This window comes from Podarcis filfolensis (genome assembly GCF_964270895.1).
Source record: "Podarcis filfolensis genome assembly, chromosome: 5".
NCBI lineage: Eukaryota > Metazoa > Chordata > Lepidosauria > Squamata > Lacertidae > Podarcis > Podarcis filfolensis.
Window position 1 is genome coordinate 71,263,414 of NC_139608.1, and position 26,031 is coordinate 71,289,444.

The 26,031-nt window shown below is 40.2% G+C and overlaps 1 protein-coding gene across 9 annotated transcripts in view; it reads left to right on the forward strand.

Annotated features, from left to right (window-relative positions):
• Positions 1–26,031, forward strand: part of CTNNA3 (catenin alpha 3) — a 543,396-nt gene that overhangs the window by 271,702 nt on the left and 245,663 nt on the right. For all 9 annotated transcript variants that reach the window (XR_014548214.1, XR_014548215.1, XR_014548216.1 and 6 more), the window contains 2 exons: positions 21,475–21,555; positions 23,338–23,490. Coding sequence is in view for 6 of the 9 variants with exons in the window: in XM_083614464.1 (XP_083470590.1) it covers positions 21,475–21,555; positions 23,338–23,490 (234 nt within the window). In the remaining 3 variants the exon portion in view is untranslated. The remainder of the gene's footprint in view (positions 1–21,474; positions 21,556–23,337; positions 23,491–26,031) is intronic.

Sequence of the window (26,031 nt, forward strand, 5' to 3'; positions counted from 1 at the left end):
TTAGTCCCACTGGGCATGGCTCTACTTCATTTTATTTTTGGGTCAGGCATGTTGGGACCGAGTAGAAGGCTGTCTAAGCTGCTTTGCTTAGCTGCCATATAGATTTCTATGTATTATTCTGAAAAAAAGGAAGTTGCCTTTGAACCTGCCTGTCCCTGCTGAGTGTTCACATGAGAGTAGAATCTTTCACAACATGGACTCCTGAGTGCATAGTTCACCCCTGGTACCAGGGTGAGCAGATGCAGATCAGGACAGGGTTCCTTCACCTTTAATAAGTCATCTTCCCATGTTATGCTGAACACAGGTACAAACTCTCTCCATCCAGGTTTGTGTGAAAGAGTACACACTTCTGGATTAATCCAGCTCAGCTACAGTGTACACAGGTGCAAGACTCTACACTCATTGAACATTAGATATGTACAACGCAACTATTGTGTACATATACATTGTATGCTTGTTGAATGTAATGTGTGAATGACCCTGGAGTTGTATAGAAGAGGTAATTTCAGAAGGTGCAGCTTGCATAATGAGCTATACTTGATGAAATTCTGTCTTTTCAAACCAACTGCTAAAGGTGTAGCAACCCTGTCCTCTTTTTCATCTGGTCACCTTACCTGGATCGTGGAGGCAAATAATAAATACAGTGGTACCTCAGGTTACATATGCTTCAGGTTACATACGCTTCAGGTTACAGACTCCGCTAACCTAGAAATAGTGCTTCAGGTTAAGAACTTTGCTTCAGGATGAGAACAGAAATCGTGCTCTGGCGGCGCGGCGGCAGCAGGAGGCTCCATTAGCTAAAGTGGTGCTTCAGATTAAGAACAGTTTCAGTTTAAGAACAGACCTCCGGAACGAATTAAGTACTTAACCAGAGGTACCACTGTACAGTATATGGTATCAGAAGGCCTGTCTTCTATTTAGGTCTCTAGCACACCAAACAGAACTGATGTCTAAGATAAAGCCAATTTGGATCAAATTTATAGGCTACAGGCATACCCTCCAACATTTCTCCAAAGAAAATAGGGACGTCCGATTCCATAATGATAAGGACTCTCCTCCCTGAAAGAGAGGGGAGTGGTTGTGGGCGGGAGCCCGAGCACCGCCCAGCAGGGGGCGTTGCCCCCTGCCTCCAGCTCACCTGGCTGGCGCTCACGCCCCCCAACCAGGTGCCATGGAGGGGGCGTGTTCAGCAGCCTTTTTGCTGCAGTGCCAGCCTCTCCCTGGCCTCATTCCTCATCTCATCGTCGTCCCGTTTTTACACCACCCATCTTACTGGGTTGCCCCAGCCACTCTGGGCAGCTTCCAACATATATAAAAACATAATAAACTATTAAACATTTTTTAAAATCCCTATGCAGGATTGCCTTCAGATGGCTCGGGGGTTAGATAACTCCATACCCTCCAACATTTCTTCCATGAAAATAGGGACATCCTAAGGAAAAGTGGGACATTCTGGGATCAAATCAGAAACAGGGACGGCTTCTTTAAAATAGGGATGTCTCTGGAAAATAGGGACACTTGGAGGGTCTGCGAAGGTGATAGCTTGGTAACCTTCACCATTCTCTAGCAACAGTGATGTAATAATGATTCATAATGGCTAAAGACACTGTTGTCTACTACTGTCCCCAGCCAGTTGATTTGCCATTACAGATGTTATCTCAAATCCTGAAAACAAATGAAGTTGTGGTCTCTTACTTGGCTCCAAAACCTCAATATAAGTTGGGGAGAAGTGCTATGGAGATCTTTAAATGCTCACAGGATAGGCAAACACCACACAGAGACTCTAAATTATGGCGACCGTGTTGCTGATGGTGAGAGAGAGTTTAAACTTGGAGCAAGAAGGAGGGAACTATGGAGGAAAACAGAAACTGAAAGGTCAGCAAGAATGATTTCTTGATAGTTTTGTGCAATTTCAACCTTGTTTTGGAAGCTTTTGGAACAACATCCTCTCATTTAGCATTCCTTTTGTCTTCCATGGTTTGACAGTAACTCTAACAAATGTAGTGCTTTTTTTTAGTCACAGTATCTAACAATTAGTTAGCCGGTGGCAACATACACTTCCCATAGGATGTTGCTTCTCATTCCCAACTAGAGTAAGATGATGACTAAAGATGACAGATCTATTAATTATCTATGCATGTTTGGTTGTTTTCTTCAGCCTTAAGGATTCCACTTAATGCAGATCATATGGAAACTGCCGGAAGGATTGTGGTGTCCGTGTATGACAGTTAGGAGTGAAGCTCTCCCTTCCAAAGGACACCTGTGTAGTTTGTGTGCACCTCTCACAGGCAATCTTAAATAATTTGTAGAAGCAGGGATGTGTGAAAGTGCCTTAGTCCATTCTGACATCCATTCGCACTTGTAATGTGGTATTTTCCATTCTGTTGCGATTGGTTTATTTTGCATAAGTCTTTCTTCCATTTTGTCATCTGCTTATGGGGACTTCCGACGGGTTTGCTCACAAGGGTCATAGGAACGTGCAAGCCCACTCACCAGCACCAGCCCCTCCCAATTAAGTAGACTGCTATTTGTGGGTTTAAATAAACACTCTCCTGTTCCTGTTTTCATCCTGATACACATCAAGCCTTGTGTTAAAGGCACTAGTAGTAAACAGTGGGGAAGCTGGCATGGAGCTGAAGTAAGATAGATGCATCCTTCCTATTGTATAGTAAGTCAGATTTCAGTGACCTGAAGCAAGATTGTCCTTTTCAGAGAAAATTGGAAAAGCAGAAAATGGTTAGGGAGCAGAGGAAGGTTATCTGATTAGAACACCTCTGAATGACAGCAGCTTTTGAGTGGAATATAAAATAATTATCTCATTTGTGGTCAGTTCAGATTGCATATTGTTTGTTCTCTCTGGGAGACTGGGTGACCTTTATTTTATGCATGTATTTCATTGTTGTAGTTTTTTACTTGATATTATTTACTTGTTTGTATTTTTTTAAAAGGAAGTCCAGATCAACCCATCTTTTCATATTATTTATCACCAGTGTCACAAACACACTGCTCTGATGATATGTCTTTGCTCCTCCTTCTATCTAGTGTAGGATCTTTTTAGTTTTGCCTTACTTTGTCTTCACCTTCTAGTATCCAGAAGTTTCACAGCCCTCCCAGAAAAGTGTATTCTAAACTGTCCATATTTAGGGAGATCTTTTGGATTGGGATAATTTCAAAGACTTTATTCTAGAGGCACAGATAATGAAGTCTGCCACAGAACTGTACTACCTGAAGACTCCTTGCTTATATAAGCTCCCATTGTTTCTCAAAAACTTTCTCTTAGACACATGGAAAAGTATGTTGTTTTAACAAGAAATCTCTTCCCATGAGAAGTCTGTGGCTTTTGGTGGCTTTTCTTATTTAGATTTATCCCACCTAGAGCAGGGGTATGTATTAAAGGCCAAATTTGACATGGTGGTATGTGTATGTTTTCTCTAAGTCTAGGACCTGATCACAGAACACAGCAGGCACTATCTTTCTGTGTGTCACACATGTGGAAGCATATCATTTAGACTTCACAAATATTTTAAAGCATTATAAATGCACATATAAAACAATATAAATCTCTATATAACCACACTAACCAGTATTTGAAAGTTTTGTGTGTGTGTGTGTGTGTGTGTGTGTGTGTGTGTAAAATATATATATTACTTGTCATATATACAAATACATTACAAGTGCTGGTTATTGCAGTTGCATGCAAAGTACTATGGATATATTTTCTTAATTGTATTAATGTTACAATAATCATTTATTTAATGAATAAAAGATTTAGAGAGAAAATGAAGTAGGAAAGCAAGACAGTTGAGGTCGAAACCCAGAAGCAAGGGTCAGTTTTATCTTACTAGATCTTGTTAGACAATTGTCCCTTTATTCCTAGAATAGCCCAGATAGTTGTCTGTGTAAGTAATCTGGCTTTTTCTCTTGGACCTGTTCTGCTCTCAGCTTTTTAATGCCTTGTTTTTAACTTAGTGGCAGACTAAGTTACATTTATTTTGACTCTTGCCAGAGCGCTGTGCAGTGGCCTGAGAGTTATGCAGCAAGAGACCTCCATCCATGTTGTTAGGTGGATTAACATCTGAAAAAAACAGCCTCTTCCTTTAAGGGCAGGCTCACAGGCCATGTTATTGTATATAATACTTCAAAGTTTAATTCCTGGGACTGCTCTTGAAAATTACCCATAATTGTCAGCTGATGCAAAGCAATCCCCTCCCCTTAAGTCTTTGGGGAGGATGAACCAAAGGCAATAAGTTATTTGGCTGTTGAGTACTGGTTATCAGTTAGCTTCTGGGTGCAATGCAAGGTGCTGGTTTTAGACTATGAAGCTCTTTTCGGCAACATAAAACATTTTATTTAAAGTGGTATGGGTGGACAGGGATAGGTTAGAGTTGCTAGCTTACTGTTATTACCTGTCCTGAGCTCATGGGGTAAAGCAGGCCATAATTACAGTTAATAACTAACGAAATCCTTCATGTGGACTTTCTGAGGAGTTGTACCAACAAAATATATTTAAGGGTTGATTCAATTTTACATGTATTTGATACGCCTTATTTTTCCAATTTTACCTCATCTAGTAGCGGAATAGAAATAATTCCATTTGTCTCAGGCCCTCATTGATAGCTCACATTTTATGCTATGGTCACAGAACATTACAATTCTGTTAAAAAGCTTCATTGTTATACAACCATTTAAGAGTTAAGTTTGTTCAACTCCATTAGGGTCCCAATATTAATTAGCCATATCTTCTCAGTGGCACTATGTTCGCTTTCTTGTTTTAAGAAAGTGGTCAGTTTTGCTGTAGTTATTAAATTCCCCCAAAGCATATTAATGTCTAAGTTAACAACTCTCAAGGGGTGAATTCATTTGTGCATTCCAACATTTTTCCTAATATACTACAGAAATGTATGCAATATGACTTGATTTTACAACACCAACCATTTCACATTGCCATTGTTAATTTGAATATGTCAGATAAATCCTTTTAGATCTGGCAGGGACAAGGAGCTAAAAAACACACCTTATTATATAGAGAGCTTATAGTAACACAGTATATGAGCCATATTTATAAATATATGGCCATTGTTTATCAGGGATCTTAGTGTCTATAAAGTTTTCTATTTTTAGGGCTGTGTTGCCATGCAGATCTGCATGGCTCTGTCCTATGAGTTCCATAATGTTTTAGGGCTCAGGCTACAATCATATGTGTACTGGGACTTTCTTCCATTTTAGGACTGTACAGTTCTCCATCTATGTTAATTTATGTTTTGAACAATTGACTTGTCTTTTCTAATCTAGAAGTTGATAATGGCTACATGTAACAAGAGTGCTGCACCAAGTGATGCTGTGTTCCAGAGTGACAATGAGCTTGAGCCCTTCCTCCCTCTTTCTTTTAAGCACATGAGACAAGCCCTGCTGGATCCTACCAAAGGCCCATCTAGTCTATTATCCTGTTCTCTCTACGACCAACCAAATGCCCATGAGGAGCCTGCAAGGAGAACCTCAGTACAGTTGTACTCTCCCCCAACTGGTATTGAAGGGCATTCTCCCTTCAACAGTGGAAGTAGCTAGCAGCCATTAATAGCCTTATCCTCTATGGCAGGCATGGCTAAACTTTGCCCTCCAGATGTTTTGGGACTACAGCTCCCATCATCCCTAGTTAACAGGACCAGTGGTCAGGTATGATGGGAATTGTAGTCCCAAAACATCTGGAGGGCCAAGCGACTATGGGTTTGTCTAAACCCCTTTTATAGCCATCTACATTTGTGGCTATCTCTACATCTTGTGATGGCAAATTCATAGATTTAACTCTGTGCTATGTGAACATGTTTTTTGGCTCGTAGTTTGTGCGTTATGAAAGAGGGTGAAAACCCTCTCTGTATTCACTTCCTCCACACAATGCTTAGTTTTATTTTCCCTTTCTCTTGTGTGCTTGGCTACAAGGATTCTTCCTGATTGCTTAAACCATAGTTTCCGATGATATTTGAACTGGGAAATGGTAGCTTTCAGGACTCCCTACAGAGAGTGCAGATAAGGATCAGATTATCACAGGAAGCTGTGGTTTTAAAATCCACTAACTTTTCTTTACAGCTAGATGGGGAAGAAGAGCAGGGAAGGGGAGGGGAGAGAGAATAAGGAAGTGGTCCAGCTTTTCACTTGTTTATGTGGCAGCAAACTGTGGTTTGTTGCAATGATGACCTTGATTCAGCTGAACCAGGCCAATGAATGCTTTAGTTCTAAGGTGCCTTTGTTTTCATTCCAAGGTGTTCCATTTCAACCAACTTAATTCAAGAGGGTTGAACATTTCCTAAGAATAGGACATGAACTTACTAGGCACACATTGTTATTAATTGCTGTTAAATGTTTTAAACTTTAGCTTGCACCAACATGCTTGTTATTTGTATATGTACTGGAATAAGAATAACTGTAGAGATCAGAAACCTGTACTGTGACATCGACATATTTAGATTGACATTTTTTTAATGAGAATATAAAGTGTCAAAGATGTTGCTTAGGGCTATTTCAGCTACTAGTTAGTGAGCTGGAATAAGCAGTGGGTGCCCCATGAGAACAAGAACTTCCGCAGGTATGTTGGTATAGCATACATTGGAAGAATAGAGAAAATAAAATTATATCCTGAATATACAGTTTTTTCAGATATAATCAAGAGCCAATTTACACTTACTATTTTAGGCACACAGCAAAGTTTTAAAAGTGTGCAGCTAAAATACGTAAAGTGTGAATGTGGCAAACACATGTTTGCAAATATATATTTCACACATATACTTCTCAGGGACATGTGATTGGCTGCAGCTCTCTCTTGATTTTATGCTCAGTAGCAAACCCTGGTTTGCCCCCATGTAATGTGTGAAATGGTCCCCAAATGACAGTTATTTGGAGATCAGCAAAGCTTTTTAGATGCTGCTTCTACAAAATGAATTGAGGTTGAACATTTCACTTAGGGGTTGTGTACTTTTTTCAAGAAACTGTAAGTGTACATTTGGAGTGCCCATAGGCCTATGACACTCGGTGAATACTTCAGGATATAACAGATATCTTTTACTTAATGCACTTTTCAAGTGATTATCTGGAGGTGAAATTGATTTAACCCTGTTTTCTTTTTCTTACCCTGCAGCCCCTCACTCCCTTTGTTTCATTTCTAAACACTCCCAAATTAAATTAAAGGATAGTGTTGAAAATATGTACAAACAGTAAACATATATGTTTGCCTAAGTTAATTAAGTGAAACTGTCTCCAGAGTCTTTTGTTTTTTATTACATCCCTCTCTCTATGGTAGGTTTTCATTTATTGTTGATATTCATTAACACATACTGCAATTTTTCCCCACTGGGAACCTTTACTGTTGTATATTCAGTAAAATTCTACACTATAAATGAAAATACTATGTAGAAAGTATGCCTACTGGACACCTCTTTAACACCCTTTAAAACTTGCAATAGTCTAATCCTTGCATTGTTTTTTTTACTGGGAGCAAAAAGACAATGGAGGCACGGTCCCCTGTATACTTCTGTCCTGTAGAAGCTAAAACTGTATCATGTCAGGACCTGCCAGCACCCAGAGCCAGATTTGGATGAGATTTCATTATCATAGGAAGAGCTCATGGGTTCTAGCAAAAACTAGGGCTAGGCGAATTCCTGAGATCATATACTAGGGTGATATCCCACCCAGGGAAACTGCAGAATTGGAAGAACTAATGTGCCTCAGCTGGACACACTCCCCTCTCTGTGGCATTTAATGTACTGTGTCATCTATAAAGTGTCATATACATCATTACAGATTAGAAGAATAACACAAATATGTGTTATCTTCACTTTTTGAACTGTATGCATTTCACATGAATGATGCAACTCTCCTCTTCCACTGTGATATCCTGAAAACTCCACCAGAAGATGCACACACCATGGAAATGGCTGTGTATTATATATGTCATGGTTGTTACCATGCTGAAAATGCCTATAATTCAAGGTTAAAGTAAAAGTAAAGGGACCCCTGACCATTAAGTCCAGTCGTGGACGACTCTGGGGTTGTGGCGCTCATCTCGCTTTACTGGCCGAGGGAGCCGGCGTTTGTCCGCAGACAGCTTCCGGGTCATGTGGCCAGCATAACTAGGCCACTTCTGGCAAACCAGAGCAGCACATGGAAACGCCATTTACCTTCCCCCTGGAGCGGTACCTATTTATCTACATGCACTTTGATGTGCTTTCGAACTGCTAGGTTGACAGGTTACAGTGGATATATACACTGGGTGTTCTCCCACTTGATTGTGACAAAATGGTTGACTGAATGAATTTCTAGAAAACAAAATGAAATAAGTCAATGTAGCAGGAGCTGAGTTTTGAAACATTATTGTGTCATACAAGTGGTGTTATCCTCATAGTCAGGGCCAGCCTGAAACATTTTCCTTCCTGAGGCAGACAAGATGGTGCCCCCTGTTCATTCCACATTCAGGAGTTGGCTGGACTATCTGTTGATTCTTATTTCATCCCTTGTGACAAGGTAACATCCTCCACTTGACCTGAACCAGCAAACTAGCTTCAGGGAGTGTAGGGCGAGGCATGTAGCACATGAACACCTCTCTGCTATCGCTCAGAATCTGCTGCCCAAAGCAGGTGCCTCAGTCTGCCTCATGGAAGGGTTGGCCCTGCTCAGGGTATGTATCACACACCCTCTTGGGGCAACTGACAACATTTGCCATGTGGGAAGAAAGCAGAGAGTAAGAGAGGCAGGCAAATACAATACCAGTAATTGCTTTGGTTGAATTATACCCCCCGCATAGGGCCAACTTTGCTTTATTTGTTTTAGTACTTTAAAATTTTAAACCACCTTGAGCGCCTTGAGAACAAGGAGGCATTCATGGTGAGTTATGATACCTCTTTTTCTAGAAAAATAGCACTGAGTAGGCCACTTCCCCTTCTACCTCTGCCACCCATTTTTCATTGGGGTTGGGGTTTGCCCTTCAACTGACACTCATGGTTCAACTGTTCTTAACCATAGACTGATAGACCTACACAGTCCTCTCAACTTCTTGAAAAGTCTTGTTTCATTAGGCACCTCCCTTTTATCCCTCCTTTGCTAGTGTCAGCTACTATTAACATTTTATAAATTCTGGGCATTCACAGGGCATCTCTGTTTTTCTTTTTAATTTGCACATTTGTATACTTTTGTTTATCTTGGGAGACCTCAGGAAATATGTAAAAAACCAAACAAAAACAAACCCCAATTATTTATTTTTGGGTGGCTCCATTTTACTTTCAAACCGATGGGCACTCAACTATCCAAGTTTGCTATTAGAGGGAATGATGGTTTCTTCAGTGAACCGAGTTTGTTCCCAATATATCACTTTTATATACATTGCACATGTCTGGGTATCTTGTCTTCTATCAACCGATAATAACATGGTAAGAGCTGCATTTCTCAGCGAAATGATGTAACTGGTATGAAGCATAGTCAAAAAGGTCCACAGCTTCCAAGTTATCAAGAAAGACGTATTTTTCTGTTGGAGGGGAGATGATTGTCTCAAGTCTGTTTAGATTTGCAGTTTGCACACATTGGCTGTTATTGCTCTGAGTAATGATGGCTATTAACAGAAAAAACATCAACAGAGTGAAAACAGCTGTCGCAAATGCAAGACAGTAATGGAGATCTGTGCTCATATTCTCAGCCAGATTGCAGGCTCTATCTCTTAACTCCTCCAGAAGCATAATCATTGCTTTTTATCACAATTCTGGTATGTATGTATTGAAAAATAATCCATAAGGCTTCCACTTTCCCTAGCCTTAGATTCTCAGAATAAGTTTTGTTACCTGTCGTAAATCTGATTTATACTAAAACAAAAGTCTTTTAACAGCCCCTCTTCTTAGGCACCTAATTAGTACAATCAATTCTAGAGTTGGACTGAGTATCGACAATGATTTAGATTTGAACTGGGGAGACTTGGAATCAAATCCCTTTTTAGCCATGAAGCTTAGGGCCAAGTGAGATTCTAAAGTGGGTGATGTGCCCTGACATTTTTTGTTTTGCTTTTACTTCCACACAGCAAATGGAGACTGAATTTGATCAGAATAAGGAGATAGCAGGAACAGGTGCTCAGTCTTCTCCTTACTTGCCGGTTTCTGATCAAAGTTGCCACAAACTGCTTTGCAATGGAACTGGACCATTGCCAAAACTCTGATCAAATTCATGGCTATGCTCCACCTGTCTCACACAACACATCCATTTTTGCTCTTAATGGATGTTTAGGCCTGTAATTGTCTTGTGGCCTAACCTACCTCACAGAGATGTTATAAACAAAATGGTGGTGGGAAATCCATGCATACTACACCAAGCTCCTTAGTAGAAGGGTGGGATGAAAATGTAACAAAGAATAAATAAGTATGTGAATGTGTTTTTACAATCCGATTTGAAAGATGAAATTTGAAATGTAAATATTCATATTTGTTTGAAGCTCACTGTGGCTTATTCCTGTAATGATAAACCACTGTTTATTGGGATGTCCAAGTGAGATCATTTTGTGAGCAAAATCCTTTCAGCTCTTGTCAAGTCGCAACTGCAGGATCCATAAAGATAGTGGAGGGGAAAGGGTGATACATAAAGAAAATCCTCCATTCCCATCCATCTGCAGAAACACAATGTAGGCTTCAGAGATGAGGGGAACGATTTTGTTTCTTCTTTGTGTTTTGAGTCTGCATTTTGCATGGACTTGCCAGGAACAGACAAGTACTGCTTTTTTATAGTAAGATCCTTTCAATTGTTATCATTTGCCATCTACAGTTTTTAGGCATTTTGGGATCCTGAACCCTTTCTTTGACACATCAATTTGTTTGGTAAGAACACAAGATGAGCCTGCTGGATCAGGCCAATGGCCCATCTAGTCTGGCATTCTGCTCTCACAGTGGCCACACAAATGCAAGTAGGACATGAGCAGAACAGCACCCTGCCTACGCACCATTTCCAGCAACTGGTAAACTCCAGTTTCAGAATTATTTTGTTTTACCTTGAGAGGGATCTCTATATGTTTTCATTTGTTATTATTATTATTTGGTCTTTTTCTAGGGCCCTGAGAGGGGCAGACAATGATGATGTAATGATACTTTAACTACAATATCTGAAGAGTCCATGACAAAGCTGGCTAGGAAATTTGTCAACTTGTTTTGACATACAAAACAGATTGAAAAAAATGGTTGTAAACAAAATTGTCAGGTATGGTTTTCATACCTTTCAACACTTTCCCATTATTAACGGTAGTTATATGTGTGAAACTTTTACGTGGGTTGATTTAAGTGAGCTTCCTAGACTGTTTGTACATTTCCTGATGCATTATACAGACATAAATATTTTTTTGTACAAGGAATTATGATTAGGCAGCAATAATGAGCTTTAGTAAATTGAAATAGATCTCAGAGGCCCTCAGCTAGATTGGCTGGCAGCCTGAGCACATTGGCATTATATCCAGTACACAGACTGGGCCATCTTGGTAATATGCCATATCTGTGGATTCTTCTAGTTGATTATTCCTAGAGCTAAAGAGACCCTGATGAATCCAGTCTTCCATTATACAGCCTGGCTTCTTAGGCTAATGAAGAAATTGGAAGCAAGGATGTGGCTTTTGCCTCAAGCGTGCATCCATAGACCAGTTGTGGTTACAAGACTGGTGCATGCTATTTGTCCAAACTCAAAATGGAAATATTCAGTGTAGCAGGGAACTAAGAATATCCTTAGCCCTTTCCATCTGAAAATAATCACATGCCTGTATTACTGTACATGAAGGGTTATCTGTATGAGTTTCTTGAATCACGAAGTGATCCTTCACAGGAAATGAAAACTGATTTTTTTCTTCTTCTTCTGAGGGAAGACTTGATAAAAACCTTTGCCTGGGTTTAAGAGAATTTTGCAGAGAGCAAGCATTTGGTGAAGTCTCTGAACTCTGCCATCATCTTCCAGGAACTCTACATTCCAGAAGTACAACTTTCTTTTAATTTGTTCAGATGTGTTGCTCTTTCCTGGGGTTAAAAAAATAGAGAATTCCTGCAGGGAACTTTAGAGAACCATGCTCACAAAGCCAAGATTGATCCCCTTCAAGATTCTTTGAATCCCTGCTGTATAAAATAGTCAGTAGAATACTATAGTTTCCAGCTTGTGTGCAATTCCATGCAAACTCCCCTTCTCACTTTGTTAGACTATTATATTTAACTCATTTTCCGGTTTCTCCACAACCTCTTTCCCTGCCACTGAGAAAGTTCAATTATTTTTGAAATAAAAAAAATCTAAATAATAAAATATAGTCAAGATTTATGGATACATAAGTTTATTTATGGGATGTGGGTGGCGCTGTGGTCTAAACCACAGAGACTAGGGCTTGTCGATCAGAAGGTTAGCAGTTTGAATCCCCGCGACGGGGTGAGTGCCTGTTGTTTGGTCCCGGCTCCTGCCCACCTAGCAGTTCGAAAGCACGTCAAAGTGCAAGTAGATAAATAGGTACCGCTCTGGCAGGAAGATAAACGGCGTTTCCATGTGCTGCTCTGGTTTGCCAGAAGTGGCTTAGTCATGCTGACCACATGACCCAGAAGCTGTCTGCAGATAAACACCGGCTCCCTTGGCCTATAGAGCGAGATGAGCGCGCAACCTCAGAGTCATCCATGACTGGACCTAACGGTCAGGAGTACCTTTACCTTATTGAGTTTGTTGCCATCCCATTCCACATGTTAAAAAACCCCAGAAGAGCCCATATCCCCCTAGACAACATTGTGTAGGGATGATTCAAATTCTGTTCAGTCAGTCTCTACCATGCTTGTTTTTCCATAGGAACTAGTTTCAGATGTTATCAGTACTGAGAATACATTCTAGCTAACAATAGTAATATTTCAATGACATACATATATCAGAAACATTTAGTCATTGGCTTTAAGCTGTGGGTGGGTGACCTTTTTCAGCTAAAGCCTGCATACCCTCGTGGGCCAGAGTAAAAAATAAAGTGGCTTGGGCCAGGGGCAAAAGTGGGCAGAGCAACAGATATTACTCCTACTTTGTGCAGTAGCTTGCATTCCAACCACACACATCGGAGGTTCCTACACATCCCCACATATAAAGACAAGCAAGATGCATTATCATAGGTCATGGATATATTCCAACCAGGCAAAAACACATGAAGATTGTGTAGAACAGGGTCAGTGAGGGATGTGTCCTGGGAATGGGATGTGGCCTAGGGAGGGTCTCTAAGCCCAGATTAGAGAGGCCAGGACGACTGCATTCTTTCCCCAGGCCTGATGTTTCTTACACCTGCCTTTAGAGAATACAGTTTTCACACTCTCAGCTTTTGGGTGTTTATAATCCCCTCGAATCTTTCACAGTTGGGAATAACGGAAGAGGTTGGTTAGTCAGTGGCAGCTACTTAAGAGGTACCAGCATGAACACTAGTTAATCTGAGCCCTTTCCATGCCCCTCCCAGTTGTAAACCTTGTGAGCTGGTCTGGCCCTAACACTATGGTCAGGAACTCTTTGCAATAAGTGTTCCTGATCATGGGGAGAGCCTATCTGTGTACAGTAGGCTCCTCTTTCCAGACATGTGGCTGGCAGAGGTGCTGGGGCCAGCAGGAGACATTGAGATGGGGCCAATAAGTGCAGCTCTGCTTTCCCCTCAGTGTGGTTACAGTTGTGTGGAGGAGAATATCTGAGAAGCCAAAGCTCTATTCTTAATTGTTGCGTCGTGGTAAAATTCTGGCCATGCTCTGTCACTCAGAGCAATCTCTGGGCCTGTGTCCATCTAAAAAACACAACACCACCCATATATTTTAAATAGGTGTGCGCAACTTGTGATCTTTCAAGCCAAATTTAGGATGCATTGTGGCCTGTTCTTAACAGCCAGAAGGAGCAAAAGGAAGAGGATTTTCATGCTGCTTCTTGGTTTGCGAACATCGCTTGTTGCTGCTTAGCTGGGCATACAAGTCACCCATTAGCAGTACCTCTGCCTTGCCTGAATTGAGAATAATTATTGGCTCCCATTCAGACCATTAACCACACCCACACACTAAATCAGTGCACCCACTGTCTCTCTTGGATTTGCTGAAAAGGAGGGAGAGAGCTGGATTTCATCTGCACACTGATGACACTTCAACCCACATTTCCAGTTAAGAATAATTCCCCTTGTTTTTTATGGAAGGGTGTTGGCGGTTCTGTTTGTTTTATTTGTTTTGAAAACTCAATAAAGCATTTTCGTTTTCAAAAAGAAGAAGAAATGTATGCATACATTCAGAGCAACCAAGTCTTTCATGCCCTATTTTTGGCACTCTGGAAAATAGTAATCTCCAGCTAATGTGTAACTTCAGATGTATAGATTTAGATATAGATATGAAACAGTGTCCATCAAACATAACATAGATCTCTCAAAGCATTTTATGATTTTCTGAAGCAAGGCTGGTTCTGTCATTATGGACAACCAACTGACTGCCAGGGGCAAATGTTAATATAAACTTGATCAGATATGGAAAAGATGCAAAGGAGCCTAGCATGTGGATGAGAGGCTAGCTAATCCTACTTTGGTGTGTTGGTAAACAGCCATTAAAACCTGCTTGGCTGTAACATGTTCTTTGTTTTCCACTTTATTATTATTATTATTATTATTATTATTATTATTATTATTATTATTAAAATTTATATATCACCCTTCATCCAAGGATCACAGGGCAGTTTATAATATAAACACACAAAAATACATAGTAACAAACAATAGCAATAGCTAGTTTCACATTTTCTATTTCTATGGTGGCAGGAGAACCAAGTAAAATCAAGCCCATATTGGAAAATCGTCTTCTACTGGGCAGCTCCAGAGTCACAGCCAAAAATATTTTAACAAATTCCAGCTTAGGGTGTAGCTCACTTTTAACATGAGATACATTGGGCATTGCAAACAACAGTGGGTGAGCAAGTTGACAGTGCAAAATGCTGCTTCATTGAATTGTACAGTGTGAATCATATCATTCTTGGCATACCAGCCTCTCAGGAGACCAAGTCATTATTTTGAGGTAAATTGGCTCCTGGTAAGGATGTAAACAATGAACAAAAATTGTGTACCATTTATTTGTTTTCGCCTTATGTGTTTAAAAAGTAGGTTTAGAAGAGATTTCCTGCTCCTCGCCCCCCTATGGGAGGACAGTAGGGGACTGAGGAATTGCATTGGACTTTGAGTATGTGAAGGGGGAGAGATAGCTGGGGGGAAAGACTAAGAAAATACAGCATTTCTTCCAAGCTCAGCTTTTCAATTACAAAACCTGCCTCCGCACCATCCTACAGCCCCATCTGACTCTGCCTGTTGTCTGAGGATGGAATGGGGGAAGGTACAGATCATTTTTTAAGAGCATTGAAGAATCAACAGGGGGAAAGTGCCCCAGAGGGAAACCATGGGAGACACTGAATAAAGTCTCCGCTTCCTCATTCACTGGATATTGCTACTAGCATTAATATTGCAGAGAACAAGGAGGTTAAGAGTATACACATGTGGAACATTGGCAGGCAGTCTGAACATAGTGCAAGTAGTATTAGTTAGAGGGGTTGTTTTTTTGTTATTATTTCTTCTATCAAAGGAATATGAAACCACAGGGAAACAGATGGCTCTGAGAATTCATCAGGACAACCACCATGGAATAGCATCGACGAAACATTGGCACAGTGGGTAGGCGGACACTTTCATTTGTAAAAGCACAGAGGGTCATGGATATGTCAAATGTAAACACAGCAATATATCTTATACAGGACACACTGACCAAGCAAGTGTATGAACTCTATTCTCATTTGCTAGTTTCACTAACCAGCACCTGTGGTGATTTTGAATTTGTTGATAAGCTGATACTAATGCACAGGTTGTCACCCAGAGGCTGAGCATGGCTTTACGCACAACTTGGAGTGGAAACTGGAAAGGAGCTGTGCTGTTTCTGGTGTAATTCCAGGATTCTTAAAATAAGGATTCTTCAAGAGTTGCTGAGGGAAATTAAGCTTTGTGATCCTGAGATATGCAATAATCCGCTCCAACCAGATTTTAGGCATAAATGAGAGGAAGGAATAAGCAAAATGTAGATAACGCCTCACAGATCAGGCCCTTGTCAAGCAGACCCCCACCATCTGCGGAGTCCAAGGCCTTCACCCTTGGTGAATTTGTAATTTTGCTTTTATATGTAACATTGCAGTACACTGGTACTTTGGTTTGCAACCACTTTGGATTACAACCATTTTGGATTACAACCACATCAAACCCGGAAGTGCGTGTCCCTTTTTTTTGGATTGCAACCCCCCCCCCTTTTTTGGATTACAACCATTTTTTTTTGGGAGGCCCCATTGGCGAAAGTGCGCCTTGGGTTACAACCTGTTTTGGTTTACAACCAGACCTCTCGAACGGATTATGGTTGTATACCAAGGTACCACTGTACTCTTTATGGTTTCAGTTTCTGAAATCAAAATGGTAGCCTAAGCACAAAGGGTGGAATTTGATGTTGTGCTCTTCTAAATATTCTGTCTACACAAGGGGCTATGGTGGAATGCTAAGTGCCCGGGGCAGTTGCACAACCATCTGTGCTGGAACTCAGTGTGAGTGGAAGATGAATCTGTTTTAAATGAATTTATACTCAGAACTTGGCAGTATTGAACCACCTCTTGTACTGAGTGGCCACTTATATGTAACCTACTTGTGTATTTGTTATTTTTAGAACGCCTGATCAATTTTATACTAAATTATACATAAGAAATCTTTATTATGCATATAATACAAATAAATAATCAAGCTGCATGTGGTACAATATTTGTGCAGCATAATATTATCTCTACATATGTATATTAATACATACATATTTTTATACTGTTATAGGCATTGTTGCATGTCTCTATGTGTTGATTACTTGAGGCAACCTGGGATATACATGGATCTGTGTGTGTGTGTGTGTATAAATCTGAATCATATGTATAATGATGTGAATAATGATAAATTTTATATGTGAACATTGTTCCTATTTTTGGTAACTCAAAATGTGGGGTGGTGGAGGGGAACTTGCTTCTTGTCAAAATTAAGGAGCAAGATGGGAATTAGAAAAAAAACCCTAAAAATATAAGCTTGACATTAAAATTTTAATAAAATTAGTATTTTCCTGAGGCAGCCACATTCTTGTGTGTGTGTATGTGCACACACACGCACGTGCCATGGGACTAGGCCCTGGTTGTGAGGCAAAAGTCAGTATTTTTACTTTATCCACATTTTCTGGTATTTCCATTTTATGATAGATGTCAACCCCCAAACTGTTTCCATTTTGTTTGGATTAACAGGAAAATGTTGGTTTTATTTTTGATCTGAAAACCTTGGTTTTAAAAAAATCAGGCCTGACAGTCAACTGATTACAAACATTACAATATCCAATGAAGAAAATGTAGAACACAACATTTAAAGGTGAACTGATTTATTGTGACATTTTTTAAAGGTGGCATAGGATTTTTTGTTTTTTGTTTTTGTTTTTGCTACATCAGACTAACACAGATGCTCTTGAGATATTTAATTAAGATAAGTTTTCTTACACTAAGGTGCTGAGACAAGTAATTTATTTGGACAAATTGTTCTAAATGTATAGTGAACCAAGGGATTGAGAGACATACTTTGCTTGCAGTGTTATCAACACTGCCTAAAGTAACATTTACAGGAGAAACCTTCTGCAAAAAATAACAATGAGTGATGCAGTTCTAAGCATGTTGTATAGCCTTGTGTGCACAAAGGCAGGGAATAATACTTACAATAGAGATGTTTAACTTGTAAACAGATCCCATTAGTTCAATGGAATTTACTTCCCAGTAAGCAGCATTGTAGCCATAGTTAATCATGTTTCCAATCCTAACCACGAGTTTTCTGCAATTATGTGGAAAAGAACAGTCCAGAGTCTGGACAGTTCACTCCCACTGGATTTTGCAAGGCAGAAAACTCTTCACTGATGTTATTCAAGAGCAGGACAACTCTTTCATTCCCAGAGCAGAGCCATAGCAAAACTGGAAGCAAACCATAGGGTCAAAGAAGAGGTAGGATGAAAATACTGGGACAAACAGCTGCTTTGCCATGGGGAATTCTGGTTGAGATGGTCTTCTAGCAAAAATGTAATCTGCTTAATGAGCTCTGTTTGAGGCAGGGGGGTAGAACTTGACACTCAGGGAGGCTTTGTGACTCCCCAGGCCTATTTGACCTTTGGGGTTCTCCCTAGGCCAGACTCCCTTTCCTTGCCACCCTCACTTACTAGCACTGCCCTGCACCCTCCATTATATATGCCTAGCTGGAATGTGTCTTTGAACTGTGATAGTGCTTGCTGGATGGAGAATGGAGAGGTGTTTTGTTTGGGCAATGGTAGAAAGATAAGCGTGCCCTCTATTGCTTGAATTACTTTCCCCCTGGCATATCCACCCCTGGCATGCAGCCCTTGGAGGTTGCCCTTAGGCTAAAAAAGGTTCTCCATTCCCTTGTTTAAGGGTTTCCAGGCAATAAAAATTATGACAGTTAATCTTGGTTTACTATACCAGGATACCATTCTGTTGGCTTTGTAAAGGCTGCCAGAGTTTTTACGTGTGAACAGTCCCCTTGTTCAGGTGGCGTCTTTGCTTCTAGGCTCTCAGACCTCATATGCATTTAGAGTAGATTACATACACTTACTTTTTTACCATGTCAAAGGACCGATGATCAAATGAAATCTAGCTCGCCCACTGCTGTTCTGTAGCCTGAACAGCAAACTTGCAGTAATGTTTTTGCATTCTAGTACTTTCGGTGCATGCAATATTTTAATGAAACAAACAAAAAGTGTTCATTCTAGTTTTGTGTGGTGTTGCTAAAGGTTGCACAACTTCTATTATTTACTTGGGTACTTAATCCGGAAATTCATATTAGAATGTCCTGAAGCATCTTTTCACTGTTGCAACATGAAGCTTCAGCTCAATATGTCCATAGCAGCTTCTTTGATCACCCAGTCTCTGTGAAAATTGTAAACTGTCAAAATGGTGAGACTTCTGCAGATGCACGAAAATGTCTTAAGTGAGCCCGAGTAGTTTTCCCCATTGGAAACACAGTGAGTGAATTATTCCTTCTAGTCACTGCTGAACTGTGCAGTTATTGCAGAACCCTGATTATTTTCAGCATGTAGACCTGTAAACATTTCAAGTGGAGTTGGCCCAAGACATTTTGCTGCCTGAAGCAGAGCAGCAAATCTGCCCTCTTCAAAATTCAAGGTGCATAGTACCCAAAATTGGTCAAGTTATTTTGGCACCTCAGGCAAAAAAATCCAACAAGCACCTCTCCCTCTCCCTGGCAGCAAAAAATCTAACAGTAATACATTTAATAATATACCAATTTGTTGCCATTTCACAACACCCAAAATCAGCAGCCAGAGGCAGCACAGTCTCACTCTGCCTAATGATAGGCCCAGCCCTGAAAAAATCTTTTTTCCCCAGTGCCATTGATTGATCTTAATGTGCCTTAATTACTTATAACATTTCTACCCTCCCCTTCTGTGGAGGAGTTTCCTAGGCTGCTGAACCTCACAATACCATCACAAGACTGAGAAATAGTGACTTGCTCAAAATTACAGGGTTTGCTTCTTGTCTCAGTGGTGATTTGAAGGTCAGTTTTAGGGGTATCAAGGGACGTGGGTGGCGCTGTGGGTAAAACCTCAGTGCCTAGGACTTGCCGATCGTATGGTCAGCGGTTCGAATCCCTGCGGCGGGGTGAGCTCCCATCGTTTGGTCCCAGCTCCTGTCCACCTAGCAGTTTGAAAGCACTCTTAAGTGCAAGTAGATAAATAGGTACCGCTTTATAGCGGGAAGGTAAACGGCGTTTCCGTGTGCTGCGCTGGTGCTGGCTCGCCAGAGCAGCTTCGTCACGCTGGCCACGTGGCCCGGAAGTGTCTCCGGACAGCGCTGGCCCCCGGCCTCTTAAGTGAGATGGGCGCACAACCCTAGAGTCGGACACGACTGGCCCGTACGGGCAGGGGTACCTTTACCTTACCTTTAGGGGTATAAACAGACTGGAGGGTTTGGATTGGATCCTGATTTAGTGCTTCAGAAAACAGCCTGTCAGTTTTAGGCGGAATCTGATTTGGAAAAAAATGAGGCTTCTTCTGCCAACATTTTCCAAAATTCACTATTACTGGGAAATAAAAGTATCTATACTTTTTCCTTTTGCAAGACATAGTTAAGGTTGTAAGAATGAGTTGGGTATGTCTGTATGGAGGGTGGGGGACAGGGAAGTTAGTGGGTGTTGGAGGTAGGATTTATTTTGGGATTGCAAAACATGGTTGAAATTTGCAGGCATAGTAGCACCTCCAGAATGGATAAGGCCTGTCAGGTTACAGGCAGAGGATCTTCTTCTGTGCTGGGCGCCTTTAAAATTTGCCCCACCACAGAAACCTCCATAAATTTGATTTTTGGCAGAATTGGGTGAAATTTGCTGCCAGGTTAGACTCTCTGGAGGAAATGAATCCTGCCAGATTTCAGGAGGACTACTGTAATGGTTTTCCTTCAAGGACAGCCTTTACAGTTTTCTGGTGGGTAAAATCATTATCTCTGATTACAAGCTTGAAGTATCAGTCACAACTGAGCATGCTCCCCACCCCACACCCCTACCCTGGTATTTTCCTTAAGGTAACGTCAGAGATGTTAGGTTTGCTTTTTGTAGACAACTTTTCTGCAGTGGCTTTCCATTTGTGAAATGTTTTCCCCAGGGAGGTTTGGCTGGCACCTGCATTATACACCTTTAGGCGTCGGGTGAAAACAGTCCTCTTCAACCAAGCGTTTGGCCGATAAATATATGAGACCCTTCTAAATGTGTTGTTGGAGGGGGGTTACTGGTTTGTGTTTTTCTTGTTTTTATTTTATGTTTTGAGGGTTTTTTTACCTTGTATTTTTATGTTGTGAACCACCCTGAGATCTATGGATGAAAAGCGCTATTCAAATTTAATAAATAAAATAAATAGTACTTATGCATTACATAGTTATTTTTAACTTGTAGAAGTTGGAGCTATTTCTTTATTTAACTCTACTGTAATTAATTGTCCTATGAAAAAATATGTATATTCTAATGGAGCCCCTAAGCAGGGAAATGTGCAAGGGGTTGGGCAGTGCCCATATGAATGTATGTTACGGTTAGCCTGGATATACTAGATCAATATGAACGTAAGTTGATTGGAAATCCTTGAAACCAGAAGCATATATTTATTGCAAGTACATGTGGCCTGAATGAACAAACCACCCTTGTTGAACACAGTACTTTTGTACCTTTTGTTATGTTCAAAAATATAATTTACTAAAGTAGATTGAATATATTATTTTCTAAAGAGAAATTATGGTAGCGAGAAATGCTAGTCTTTAAGGTGCCATGGGACTCTTTGTTGCTTTTATTAAGATGTTAAACATACTAGCTTTGTATGCTCAAAATTTTCATTTTTGCTGTTTTTTTTCCAGGCTGACAAAAAAGAAAGGAGCAATGCCTTGAATATTGCAATAGATAATATGTGCAAGAAAACAAGAGACCTCCGCAGGCAGGTAATCTCCTCAGGGGAAAAGTATGTTAAATAGATAGTTCTGCAAGCAGTTATAACATAAAATAATAATTATGACATGCTTTTGTTTTATTTTACAGAGACACACTTTTCTTTAAGAAATGCAGATGGAGATTAGGGATGCAGGTTTGGAACAGTGGAAACACCAAAAGTCCAAGATTTAGAAATATGTATTCAAGGGTCCAGTGAGTGGTCTGAGAACACCTAATGTTGCTTTATTGCTTGAAGGTGTGGGCTTAGTCAGTTCCTTGGATGACAGATTCCATTATATAAGAGTGAGAGATTAAATAGTCCTAGGGCAAAGGCACATGACGAAGCAGCATTGCTGAAAGCTAAGCAGATCTGGATCTGGTCAGCCCCTCCTGCACAGCAATGTCTGTTTTGAGAGAAAGGATGGAAAACAGAATAACAACTTTCTTCTGTGAAAATGATTCTTTCCATACTGGAGGTTGTTTAAAAGCATCCTTACACAATACATTTTAAAAACATCTTTACACAATGCATTAAAATAAAATTAAAACTAACAGCCATAATCTAGCATAGCCTTGCTGGAATATAATAGTCTTATTTATACCCTCAAACCCAGACAGAATCCTGTTCCTAATCTATGCTTAGTATAAGAATATTACATTGATTATGTGATGGAAAAAGGCAGGTTGATGGGCAAATAATTTATGCTGGGTGTCAAAGGCGACAGAACCAGTTTGTGGATTCATCTTATATATTGTAAATGTGTGATTATAACGTTGAGTGTGCAGATCTGTACATACATTTTACTGTTCATATCCAGGAACATTTAGGTACCAAGTAGTGTGAAAATCAACTTACAAGGTAAAATTCACTAAGTTCTACTAGCCACTAGAAAAAGTGATACTCTCACCAAGCATTTGTAACAGGAGGCTGAAAAATACACTCTTAAATCTGAGATTGTTCTTTTAAGTTGTTGGTATCCATCTTTCTAGAAAGACAATGGAAAAGTGCACCTTCGGGGGTAAAGTCAAACCATTGGAGAGTTACAGCGCCTGCTGTGGCTGTATAGACAAATACAAGAGAGACCTGTTTTATTATTGCAACTGGGGCAGATGAAGGCATCCAGTTTCACTGTTACAGGTGCCCCATTGTGTTTCTTCTCTCTGTGCTCCTCCCAGCGGTCATTTCCAGTGGTCATTTCTCCATTGGCTGCTGCTGTGGATACATGACCTGAATGTCTGTCTCCAGGCACTGCAGTCATCAGTAAGGGATTCTCACATGGTGGGGTTAATGTTGCCAGCCTTCATGTCACGTTTGCAGACATCTTTATAACACAGAGTTGGCCTGGTGCCTGAGGCCAGCTACCTATAAAGCACATCCTGGGGGATCCTGCCATCTTCCATTCTATGTACATGACTAATCAATAAAGATCCCTTCTCTTTAAAATAATTTTTAAAGCACATTGTTTCATTTTGCATCACATTTAGTATTTTTACATGTACTGATAAGAGCAAGAGTCATAATTCACAGTGAATAATTTAACCCAGTTGATTGTGTTAGTAGTCAGTTCTGACATAAAGCAGGAGTGGAGGACCTCATGGGTCCAGAGCAGCTTAGATGGGGGCATGGGGTGGGGGAGAGGAAATGGAAGTCCCATTGCATTAGCAAAAACTATGTGCACAGAGCACTGGATACAACCCAAGGTTTCTTATTTGCAGAGTACATTTACTGCATAGCATAACACACACGAAATACCATGATATATGATTTAATTAATGGTGCTTTCTTTTCCCAGCTCCGCAAAGCTATCATTGATCATATCTCAGACTCCTTCTTGGACACAACTGTTCCACTTCTTGTGCTCACTGAAGCTGCCAAAAATGGAAGAGAAAAGGAAATAATGGAATATGCTGCTATATTTAAAGAACATACGTGCAGGCTTATTGAGGTGAGTTTGTTGGTAGTGCAGTGGACCTGATGTAACCTTAGCTTTCAGTAATCGCTCTGTATTTTTGTCTCCTAGGAAAGTACAGTGACTGCATTAGTGACTATGTTCACAGCAGCATATTTTTGGTTTTCCCTATTATACATATTTTTGTATGGCCCTGCTCCATGTTTGTTCATGTGGAAGTGTTTGTACCATACTGTTGTTTTTCTTGTAGCTATTATTGGAATCTTCTGTGGGTGTTTTGAATAGTCCTAGAGTCTTTAAAATAATGTTAGGTACTTACTGTCTAATTATTAAGAGAGATTCATATAAGCATATTCTTTCACATGTGGATAGTGTACAGGAGTGAACAGACTTTGCATTTGCAGGATCTACTTTGTTTTTTATTAGAATCCTGACATCTACTAACTGGAGTCAGGTGGCAAATAGTAGCTCAGGAAGGGGTAGGGAGAAAGCCACCCACTGTGTCCCATGAAACATATACTCGTATGACTGAATCTGAAGTTCTCTTATACCCCACCTCTCTCTGTTTTCTTCAGCTTAGCAGGCTAATTCCTTGGCACCTATAAAAGTTTCTAGGTTTGCTTACCTTGCTGTTTTGAGCAAATAGAACTGTCTTTTCTAGCTGCAGACTGCCTTTGCCTCACTCCACCCCCAACTTTACTGAAGCCTGGTCTGAACTGAACCCATGCAAGAGAACTCAAGAATATGTGCTTTCACAATCAGAATCAAGAAATCATGGAAATTATTGTCAAGTGGTGTGTGTGCATGCCATTGAACTTAGAAGAGACTGATCTGATAAATTATTTGCTACTCTGGACGCTGCAGTCTTTCTGCATTGTAGGACATGTGAAAGTGTGGCAGGAAAACTTGGGAGTAGCTTTGCTCCTGGATGATGTTGCACATGCTAGTAACACCACTGAGCTGATGTGCAATTGACTGAGTGAAGTGGGCAGTTCATTATAAGAAGAGTTTTCAACGTGGGAATAGAAACCCTCAATAAGATTCCCATCTCCCTGCTAGAAACACTTTGCACAGTGAAGCAACCCTCTCCAGTCTCAGCCAATCATATGGTGTCTTGGGAAGAGTTGCTGGTGCATGCAATATTGCCCAGGGGTGGAGTGAGCCCCATGCGTACCAACAGGCACCTTTGTGTGTTCTGCGATAAATGTCTGAAGAAGGTAGATGTGTGACTTATCCTTCATAAATACTACTGCGTTTTGCTCATCTTTCTTTGGAAAGAGGCAACACTGCTATAATTTGAAAAGTTACTGGGGGGATTTGAATTCCTTAGAGTTGCCTCTGTGACTACTAGTGAGATATTCTGCTAAGCAATTTGTTTCACAAACACAGTAATAAGCTTTGCCTCATCCACAGATGAAAAAAGAATTAAACAGATGCTAAAGTGGCTGCTGGATGACATTGTCTATGCAATTCTACACTTCCTCTTACAATAGAAATTCAGGCTCAATCACTCACTTTTTTCACAAGTATTTCATTTACATTGAACAATGTAACATTCACACCCACCCACCCACACCCATTTGCAAAAGGCATTTTATTCTGACTTTGAGCTCCAAAAGGAACCCTCAGTGCAGGCTGGAATAAATAGATACCCAACTAAAACAAATACAAATATAATTTATTCACAGTCCACCAAACACTTCATTTGTGTTTCGTCACAGAATTTACAATACATAATATTGTTAAAAGAGAAGAATATCAGGAAACAAGCATGGAAAGTCAAAAGGAAATTGCAATGGTTGGAAATTTTGTAATTTGATTACCATTTTTTTTTGAAGTCCTGCAAAAAGAAAAAAGATTGACAGATACTCTTATTATCATTCTGGAAAGGATTATGTAATGATATATATAAGAGTTTATCTTGCCTCCTGATAAAAACTAGATTTAAAAAGAACATGTGGTGTAGAATCCACCTCTTCATTATTACAAGGGCAGTATCTGTGATTTATGGGAATTTTGCTATATTAAAAAGTTTTAAGTGTAAGGTATTAAATATGCCAGAGAAAAAGCTTTAAGAGCAGATATCCATTTCAGATCAGGCATCCCATTCTTAGAACTAGAACCCCACAAACCCAGTGACTGGGGTAGAACAAGACCTCTGGTCTGCACCGGACTTTGCGAGTCAATATTCATTGCTCTCTGTTTGGCAGTTTGTAGATAACAAATTAGAAGACAGAAGTTCAACTGACACAAGTTTTGCAACAATTTCTTCATCCAGGCAGACTTGTCTATCATTTCCTGGAATACAGAGGAACTGGGAGTAAGCAGAAGATAGCAACAGAGCCAAAATTTAATGGACTAGATCCAATAGCTCAAAGAATTTAGACCAGTGTCCAAATTAAGAGCAGCACCAGTAACACGTCTAGGAATGCCAAATATAAACCAAAAGAAAATAGGGTTGAGCTCCTTCCATGTGCATTTAAAAGCATGGAAACCAATTAAGTGCTCCAGAAATTGTATCCGTGATGCAAGTTTGGCTTTAATAACTCTACTGGTCACTGGGATAAAACTTTCACC